The sequence below is a fragment of the Panthera uncia genome, chromosome C2, assembly GCF_023721935.1.
Source record: "Panthera uncia isolate 11264 chromosome C2, Puncia_PCG_1.0, whole genome shotgun sequence".
NCBI classification, from domain to species: domain Eukaryota; kingdom Metazoa; phylum Chordata; class Mammalia; order Carnivora; family Felidae; genus Panthera; species Panthera uncia.
Genome location: NC_064810.1, coordinates 48,068,406 through 48,078,894, shown reverse-complemented (window position 1 = coordinate 48,078,894; position 10,489 = coordinate 48,068,406). Strand labels below are relative to the sequence as shown.

Below are 10,489 nucleotides of genomic sequence, written 5' to 3'. Positions count from 1 at the left end.
CTTCCTTCCTTCCTTCCTTCCTTCCTTCCTTCCTTCCTTCCTTCCTTTCAACAAGAAACTTTGCTGGGATTGTAAATTTCCCATATTCACAAGACCGGTTAAAGGTGGGTTAAGGAATCAAACTCTTCTACTTGGTACAGAGGGCTGTAACTTAGCCACTTCTTCAGAAAATTCTGTAAAAAGATCACAGAAAGGTAGATGAGTTATTTAATTGAAGCAAAACCTTTCACACCTTTGCCATCTGCTAACAAATAAATACTATTTCCAAACTTTTGCTGCACAGCCAAAGAAGAGTATGTTCTGTGGCATGGTTTTAACTTGACAGTATTTGGAGAAATGCGTATCTTTGAGAAACTACATGGATTGTATTGTTTTTCTTGAAGGAACATTAAATTTAATTTCTTTTAATTTCATATTTAATATTCTTTTTCTAAATTAAAAAATTTGAGGCAGTTAACACATGGGTAGTATACAGTACCTAGTCCAAAAGGACAAAACAGTATCCAATGAAAAGTAAATTTTCCTATCTCTGTTCCTTGGTTGGAGGTATTTTTATTTATTTTTTATTTTTTTAAATGTTTATTTATTTTGGAGAGACAGAGAGAGCATGAGTGGGGGAGAGACAGAGTGAGGGGGGACAGAGGATCCCAAGTGGGCTCCGTGCTGACAGTAGAGAGCCTGATGTGGGGCTTGAACCCACGAACTGTGAGATCATGACCTGTGCTGAAGTTGAACCTTTAACCCACTGAGCCACCCAGGCGCCTTGGTTGGAGGTATTTTTAAAAAGGTCTTTAAAGAATCATACATTAGACTATCCTGCAACTTTACTTTCTGGAAGAATTCTATATAGGACTTGAACTCAATATTTTTTCAGTTAAAAATGATCCATACTTGGCCCCCTTCTTGTGTAGATTTTCTCTTGTGTGGTGAGGCATTCAGTGCCCATCTCCCCTCTCTGTCCATTGACAGGGCACATCATTCCTTCCTGTTTATTTCTTTTCCATTCCCTCTTGATGGGGCTCTCCTTGCCCAAGTTTTCCAATTCCATTACTTTGGACTCATTTCCTTCCCTAGACACTGTGTCTAGATGAGAAAAAGAAATATGCATCTCTCAGCCAAACAGCATCATTGTAGCCATCAGACATGGAGAGTGTAAGCCAGACAATTAATTTTCCTAGCTGTGTGGCCAAGTTGCAAGGCTGTATGGTATGTGGAAGAAATGTCAGTCAGGCTAGTGGCCACCTGGCATCAGATAGTGTCTTGGATCAGCTCTCTGGTTCTCTCTGCTCTTGGAGTAAAGAACCTTAATAAGCCTGAGTGTTTAGATAAACACTTGCACTGTATGACTGAATATTTATAGGAAGTCTAATAAACATTTTGAAAACCATCTCCAACAGAGACTTTATGAGGTAGATAGCTCTTGGTTTGAGGTGATGTGGGGGGTGATGAATGGTCTAGGCCTACCATGAAATGGTTTCTTCCCTGGCCAATCTCTATAGCCCCATCCCCTTACCTGCAATGAAATGTCTACCAACAGCCACTTCTTTGTGTAAAACAGCAGAGTCAGAGGTTGTGTGTCTGAAAGGTTCTGCCACTGTGTTTACTGCAAATTGAGGGGGCCCCTCTAGCTCTCTCCCTTTAGGGCACAGTCACAAGGATTGCTCCTTTAATACTATTTCCTGGGTAATAACACGGGAAGACATACAAGGAAAAAGAAAGCCTGCTTAAAGAGGATTGAGGTTCAGGAGCAATTGCTTTTTTTAAATGAGAAGAGTAAGATAAGCGTGGGATGACACCAAGTATGACATCAGAGAGAAAAAGGTCAGCACGATAGGCTTGGGAGCATAGATACCTGAAGAGAGCCACAGCATCAACACAGTGTCCTTGCATTGTGCCTTATGTTCTGCAAGCTGCTTGGTCTGTTGGCTAACAGCAACCATGAGAGTAAACATCTCCATTTTACACATGAGGCTCAGGAGGCTGAGTAAATTGTTCATGGTCATTTCAACCTCTAGGAGTAGAAGAGAAAATCAGGTCTCCTTCCCTTCAAAGTGTTCCTTCCTTTATACCATGTACATTCCCCTTAATTTTAATTCAGCTGAGAAGTTAAAGTGAGCTTCACAGTTTTCCCAGTCCTGGTCCCAATTCTGTAACATCCTTATCATGAAGAAGGGAGAAGAAGAAGAGGAGAAAGCATGAAATTCACTGGGAGGAATATGGGCTTTGGTGTTAGAAAGATTTCGGGTTGAATAAATTCTGATTTAGTCACATAACCAAATGCACGGCCCTGGGTAAGTTAGTTGATATCTCCGTTTTCTCATCTATAAAACTGGGAAAATAGGTATCTCTTGGCATTATTGCAAGGATTAGAAGTGCTTTTGCAAAGCACCAGGCACATAGAAGTCATTCAATAGGCTGTACCCATTATTAATCTTGATGTTAATAAAGTGCAATGATTCAGCTGGGCACCTGTATGGTAGCTAACCAGATGTGATGAATTAGAATACCTGTATGTGGTTAGACTCAAGAGATGGCAAAGCCCCAAATGATATGGGCCTAGTGATAATAATAACATACAGTTGTATTGCATTTTTCAGTTAACGGAGTACTTTCAGGTGCATTCATTTTAATCTTATGAAAACTGATATGGATGGTGGGCAGGGCAGTATTAGTTCTATAAAATAAGGCACTTACTTTGCCAGCAGAAACAGTTGAGACTGACTCATTTTCGAATTCCTATTCTACGGATTCCATCTCTACTTTGATCCCACAAGAATTATGGCACCTCTGTCTTTCCTCTAAGAGAATAAAACAAGGCAAATTATGATAGCCAAAGAGTTACATGGGTTTGGATTCTTTATCCTTAAGGTGTTAAGGTCTTTGGTGAACCATGATTTTTTAAAAAATCCCATTCCCCCAATTTTATCAAGACTTGGCTTTAAAAGCAAATGCCCAGAGAGAGATGTCTCCAGAATCCATTAATAACTTCCTTTCTTTGTTCTGGTGTTGGTTCCATTGTGACTTTTCTGGTGAGAGTGTCACCTTCTGAAATCTGGGTTAAATGCTCAATGTTGTTAAAATACATATTTATGCATGACCTGACTATTTTTAGATTTTTAGTTCAGTTAGCATTCTTTCCAACCCTCTATTCACTAAGCTTATATTGATTTACATGGCTGGATCTTAAATATCTACTTGCTTCCTGTCAATGTGATGCTCATAAGTTGAGCTTTTGACCAATTTAGTTACCTGGTCACTGCTTCGTAACCTACATCATGACACCCAATCAATAGGGCCTCTCTTCTGGGGACTGAGCTTCAGCTTGTGGACTATTTTCTAATTTTGATTGTGTTCACAGTTCCCTCGTGTTGTAGGAACAGGAAACAGATGCCTTCAGAAACTTTACACTGAAAGAAAACGAATACTTCACTGTTTATGAGTGTGTATGCTGCACCAGATTTCTAATCCAAACAATTACCTTTAAAAATGCTATTGTAGCTTTTTTGGGGGGGAAACTAATGCTTTTATCTACATTTCATCCCACAAGGGAAAAAGCAGTGTTTTGCCAACAAGAAGTTGCTTTTCACAGTTTGGAAAGAAATTAATATTAAAGCATATCAAAACCTTAATGTGAAAGAAAAATGTGGCAATGTTGTGTTAAAAACTATTTTCTAACAAGGTTAATTATTATAGTTTTCTTACGTAACATTCTGTCCACTATGTATCTGTATAGATGTACAAGCTTCCACCACTTATAAACAGTGCACTTTGTAGTCAGCTCTTAAAGCAGTATTTTATATGTACCTTTTCACATTTCTACATAGCTATAAATTTTATTTTTATTTTTAACAGGTTGAAAATGCATTTACTGGGTTACCAGGCTATAAGGACATCCGTGTACTTGACTTTAGGTAAGCAGACTCTAAAAATGTACATGTTCAGTAGCACTCTTTATTTCAATGTAATACCTTTTTTAGCTCTTTCTCTTATCCCCCATGCTAGACTCAGTATTCTTAGGGTTTGGGGCATTTGGAGGATAGTTGTGGCCCAGCTCTTGGATGTAGGGGAGCATGAGTAGGAGTACTGTGTAACCTCACAGCATAATTAATAGTGCCAACATCTTAAACTTGGCACCCTCTCTTGTCACGACTTCTGTGTTTACTAGCAATAACAGCAAGCATGTACGTGGCATTTACAGTGTGCCAGGCTTCATATCTATATTAACTCATTTATTCCCAATAGCCATGCTATGAGATAGTTATTATCACTCTTCATTGTTTCTAATAAGCACTCCAGAGCACAGGAAATTTCAGTAATTTACCCAAAGATACTCAGGTAGTTGTCTGTGCAAGGGAGAGGGCCATGACCAGTCTCCCCAGTTCAGCCTTCTCACTTTTCACAGAATACTTCCTCCAGTTGTGACCAAAGCCTCTGTGAGAACCTAAGGATGTGAGGCCTCTGAAGACCCCTCTCATGTGACCTAAAAGGCAACATGACCTTGCAGCCAACTTCCCTGGGTTCAAATCGTTCTTTTGGCACTCCTGGCCAGATGATTTTAGATAAATTACCAAGTTTTAATGTCATATTTGTATAAAAAAGATAATTTACTATTAATTCTGCTTTATTAAAAAAAAACTTTAGAAATACTTTGGGTAAATTATGTAGCTTCTTTGTTCCTCAGTTTCTTTACCTGTAAAATGGGGATTCTAATGGCTCTTGATAATCTTAATGAGGATTAAATGAATTAATTTTTGTAAAACACTTAGCACAGTTTTCTGCCACATGGGAAGTTCTGTTAAGTGTCTGTTACATAAAATTAATGAATTTTAAAGGCTATGCAATATCCTGTAGTTTAGTCAGTCCTGACCTTTCCCAATCCCTTAAGCCCTTTTCTGTATAAGACCTTATTTTCTTTTCATTGATTTTAAACTACAAAACTCATTATCTACCAAAAAAAAGTTTCCTAATTTTGTTAATGCCAACAACTGGAGTCCTCTGCTGATCTACTAAAAAAAAAATGCTTATTTAGAAAGAGAAAACCTTATAAGAGTGGTTTAAAAAGTAAGTTTAAATACAGTAAATATTATTATTTTTAAAATAGAATCTTCTCTCTGCCTTTGTTCACTTCCTTCAATCTACAGACATTTTTCAGCATCTGATACTATATAAGCATTTTGATTTAAGGAAACATTTTAGAGGAAATATATTAAGAACTTGCACTTTGATGAATGATGTGACAATTATAACTGTCTCAAACTCTACTTAACACTTTGAATTTTTATTTTCAGGTCCCCCAAGGAAAATGGCAGGTAGAGTACTTTTTGGCACTTTTTATACTGTTCACTGGTTGAAAGGCAGTTTAGAAAATATGGTATGTTGTATTTTCAGTGTGGAATAACTTCCAATATTAGTGTCCAATATTCCAATATTAGTGTCAGTATCAGTTTCCATCTCCTTACAGATCAGAGATTGGCAAACTTTTTCACTTAAGGGTCAGGTAGTAAATATTTTAAGCTTTTCAGGCTATATGTTCTCTGTTGCAACTACTTAACTCAGCCATCAGATGAATGTAGATATCGATAATATACTGACAATGAATGAGTGTGCCTATATTCCAGTAAAAGTTTATGGAAACTGAAATCTGAAGTTCACATAATTTTCACATGTCACAAAATATTCTTGCTTTGATTTTTTTAAACTATTTAAAAAAGAAAATTCATTAACTCATGGACACTGGGCTGGATTTAGCTCACAGGATATGTTTATATAACCCTCCATACACTGTTGACTATCAAGTGCTTTAAATGTTGAGCTATACTTAATGAAAATAGGAATAAAAACTGCCATTAATGTAAGCACTTTCAATATACTGTCATTCAGTAACATAATCAAGTGTCACTTTAAGTGGCAAATGAATGGGAGAAAGATCATCTCTACAATAGTTCATTTGTAAAACAAAATCCACTCTAGAATTTCTTAGAAAAAGCATAATATAAAAACATAGTCAATACTCTTTGTGGTAGTTGCTTGTCATTTTTTTTTGCCTTTGGGCTCAAATTTATTTAAAACTCATTTTCTCAGGGTGCCTGGGTGGCTCAGTCGGTTGAGTGGCTAACTTTGGCTCAGGTCATGGTTTCACAGTTCATAAGTTCAAGCCCTGCATCTGGCTGTCTGCTTTCAGTGCAGAGCCCACTTTGGATCCTCTGTCCCTCTTTCTCTCTGCATCTCCCTGTTCCTGCCTTCTCTATCAAAAATAAATAAACATTAAAAAAACTAATTTTCTCTTCCAATATTGATAAGTATAATAGAAAATTTATGAAGCAAATTTATAGGTTAATTATGGACATGTTTAGACATACAGTAATACTCCTTCACTGTAATATTTAATATTTGAAAAGAGCATTCTGACTTCCTCATTTAGAATTATTGTGTTATATGTACGTTTCGTGCTTGCAGTGATGTCTTGGGTCCTTTGTAGTCTTTGCTGCTTTCCACTCACAGAGTCCCCCTTAGGATTTCCTGCAGGGCTGGTTTAGTGGTCATGAGGTCCTTCAGTTTTGTTTGGGAACATCTTTATCTCTCCTTCTATTCTGAATGACAGCCTTGCTGGATAAAGGATTCTTGGCTGCACACTTTTCCTATTCAGCACATTGAATATTTCCTGCCACTCTCTTCTGGCCTGCCAAGTTTCAATGGACAGGTCTGATACTAAACTTATGTGTCTTCCCTTAAAGGTTAAGAACCTCTAGTCCCTAGATGCTTTCAGAATTCTCTCTTTATCTATGTATTTTGCCAGTTTCATTATGATATGTTATGGTGTTGACCTGTTGTTGATTTTGAAGGGGGTTCTTTGTGCCTCTTGGACTTGGATGTCTGTTTCCTTCCCCAGATTAGGCAAGTCCTCATATATAATTTGTTCGAATAAACCTTCTGCCCCTTTCTCTCTCTCTTCTTCTTCTGGAACTCCAATGAAATGTGTATTATTTTGTTTCATTGAATCACTTAGGTCTCTAATTCTCCCCTCATGGTCTAGTAATTTCCTGTCCCTCTTTTTTCAGCTTCATCATTTTCCAAAATTTTATCTTCTGTTTCACCTATTCTCTTCTCTGCTTCTTCCATCCTTGCTGTCACTGCATATAGTTTATTTTCTATCTCAATGGCAGCATTTTTAAATTCATTGTGGCTATTTCTTAGGTCTTTGATCTCTGCAGCAATGGATTCTCTCTTGTCTTCTATGTTTTTTTTTTTTTTCAAACCCAGCTACTAGTCCTATGACTGTTATTCTAAATTCTTATTCAGATATGTTGTTTATATCTGTTTTGAGCGATTCTCTGCCTGTCATTTCTTCCTGGAATTTTTTTTTTTGAGAATTCTTCCATTTCCTCATTTTGGCTAGGTGTCTGTCTTTTACGTGTTTTAATAGCTTGTTATGTGTCCTATACCTGTGAATACTAGTATATTAAAAAGTGTTATACACTGTCCATGGCCTGGTACTCTAGGAAGTGTTTTTGGAGTGTGTTGCATGCACTCTGTTGTTGAGTCTTTGGCTCTCTATCCCACTGCACGTAGTGGTGGATTGTTGATTTGTTCGTTGAAATAACCCTGGAAAAAGTGAAAAAGGTGTGTGTGTTGGGGGGGGGGAACTTATCCCATATGAAGTAATCCTGGAAAAAAGGAAAAAAGTGTGGGGGGGAAATTTATCTCATACAAAGAAAGAAATGAAAGGGGTGAAAAAAAAATACAGGCAGAGAATCAAAGAAACTATAAAGTTTAATTCAGAGAGAGAGAGAGAGAGAGGAAAATAAAGAAGAAGGAGATACAGAAAAGGTATAAAAAGAATAGAGTAAAAATGCCTGATTAAACAGGCAACCAGAACAGAAAAGGAAAGAAATATATATATATATATATAAAGAGAGAGAGAGAGATGAATTGACCAAAAATCCAATCAGAAACTATGAGCTTGATTCCAAAGGGAAGAAAAAAAAAAAAGAGGGTAGAAGGGGGAAAGGGGGGGAAAGAGAAGGAAAGAAAAGAGAAAAAGAAAAAAACATTAAAAAAAAACCCCACCCCAGCCTAACAGACAAAAACAATACACTTGTCTGTTGGTGCCTGAGACCAGTGACTGTGCTGGTCTGGAGGCGATGCCTGCTGGTTCACTCAGTGTCAGTTCTGCTCCAGTAGACATGCAGGCACCAGGCACGGAGGGACAGGGTTTGGTGTAAGTGTGTTTTGCCTCCACTGGGGGTGCTGTGCTGTTCCCTGAAGCCCCATGTGTAGGTGATGGGGAGAAAAATGGCAACTCCTCAATCTCTCCTCTTGGCACTGGGTATCTCAAATCATGCTGTTTGTCCTGCTCCACAGTCTTCCACACCTTCTAAGCGCTTGGCTGGGATTCAAAACCCGATGTCTTAAAGGATCCCTCACTGCTTAGACCTGTTTCTGGGGTAGCACCACTCCACCCAGTCCACAAAGGGCCTCTGGCTGGTGCCTGCAGGGTCTTTTGTCTTTGCGGTGGGGGGGGTGGGGGGTGGGGAGCATTAAACCTTTTTCCCACAGTACTCTAGGGAACGGACTGTGGTCTCCCAGTGCACCCCTGAGGTCAATTCCGTACCCTGGGCCGGGTCTCTCCCCACCAGGTGCGTGCACAGGGCATGGACTCCAGTCTGGAGAAAGTCTGGCACCCCTGAAAACGCTGGTCTTCAAATCCTAAGGCTATTTGCAAAGTAGAAACTGCAAAGTACAAACTCCTGATTTCTTCTTCCCCAGTCTGTGGTTCAGAGAGGTGTTTCTCTTTTCCAAATATAATACCACACTTTCACAGCCTCTATGTCTCTTCCTTTTGTCTCTCCATGGAAGGGGTCTCCTCCTCTCTGTGCCTATGGGGCCCAGCGCTTTATCTCTACCAATTTGTAAACATCCACCTGTGTCTCATCAGGCTGTCTCCGTCCACCTGTGGAGACTTCTCTGTCACTCTGCAGACTGTATTCCTGGGTATTCTAAGTGTTCTGACCTCAATACAGCTGTGTTTGAGGGATAAGGGAAATCCCAGTCCCCCTACTTCTCCACCATCTTAACTCCTCCTGATGTCCTCATTTTCATTTATATTATTTAAGCAAGTGTTTAGTAAGTACCTAGAAATTGGACAATTCCCGTGCCTACAAAAATGATAACTCTTGGTTTATATCCTCTAGGAATACACAATCAACCACTTTTAGAGATATGTTGAAGTACTGCCTCTTTTTTTTTTTTTTTTCATTTTATTTTCTCAATATCCCTGTGAGATAGTGAAAATGAGAACTATTATTTATTCTCCTTCTGGAGGTGGGGATATTTTGCCCAAGGCAGGCAAACTGATTTGCCATAAGTTATATGACTAGGAGGTATCAGATATTTTGACCAAGGTAATCAGAATTTTGATTTCTATACTGTTAGTATGTGTAAACTGTTTTGTGTGTATATATTATAGGTAATGTGTTGATGGCCAGTTCTCAACTCAAGGGCTTGATTGTTTGATTGTTACCCTCTTGGCATGATTAGAATATGAAAACAACCCAAACTCTCATGTTAATCCTATGACCAAAAGAATGGTATCCAGTTACTGAGTGCTATGTCCTCTACAGGGACACAGATAACAATATGAAGCCATTAGATTTTATGATAGAATTGTTAATCTAGGTACAGTTTCCAAAATTGTTCAGTATTGTCAGATATTAGCCAGTTGATGGAATTTATTCATAACTTTTTGGTATACTTGTGTTCTGACCTGTGTATAAATGAATGTGTGGCACAGAAATAGTCCATTTATATAATATATAACCTCTCTCTTTCTCTTATTCCATAAGCATTTATATGCATACGAAATTTTGTATTTGCTTTGTACCTGTCTCAAGGTTCACATATTATTTTAAGTTAGTAGGTTACTCATTTGAAGTGAATCAATAATATATCTGCTTGGTATACTTCAAAACTTCAGCTCCAGGCTTTGTAAGTGTGTTCCTTCTTTGTAATAGAAGAAATTTTATAAAAGATGTCTGAGTTTCTCTGAAATATGTTTATTTTGGTGGATGTTAATGAGAGGTAATATTTTTATTTTGTCTCTTTAAAATCTGTGCATGTTAAACAGCCAATCAGGGCATTTGAGGTAAGAGAGTAAGAAAGGGTAAATTTCACCTCCACATGATTGACATTTCTGGAGAACCTTTCTCTATATAGCAGCTGTTTCAGTCTAGTTCAGAAGATGAAAGATGATGATACAGTGGTGGCTGATTAACTCAGAGGTGCTGAGTGTGGAGAACCAGCCCTGCTTTCTTCAGTCAGATCATGTTTTGTCTTCCAATGTGCTTGCTGCCTCTTATGTACTTCCTTGGCCTCTGGGCTTTCTTTTATTCTGTCCTTCATCCTAAGATGTCTCTTTACTACATTTGCCATGCCAGAACTCAGTCTGTTTTGGCTCCTAATGACAGTCTCAGCTCTGAGAATAGAAGGTTTC

General features: G+C 38.3%; 1 protein-coding gene across 2 annotated transcripts in view; it reads left to right on the top strand.

Annotated features, from left to right (window-relative positions):
* IMPG2 (interphotoreceptor matrix proteoglycan 2) overlaps positions 1–10,489 on the top strand; it is a 91,526-nt gene that overhangs the window by 41,974 nt on the left and 39,063 nt on the right. For both annotated transcript variants that reach the window (XM_049628089.1, XM_049628088.1), the window contains 2 exons: positions 3,853–3,911; positions 5,289–5,309. In XM_049628089.1, coding sequence (XP_049484046.1) covers positions 3,853–3,911; positions 5,289–5,309 — 80 coding nt within the window. The remainder of the gene's footprint in view (positions 1–3,852; positions 3,912–5,288; positions 5,310–10,489) is intronic.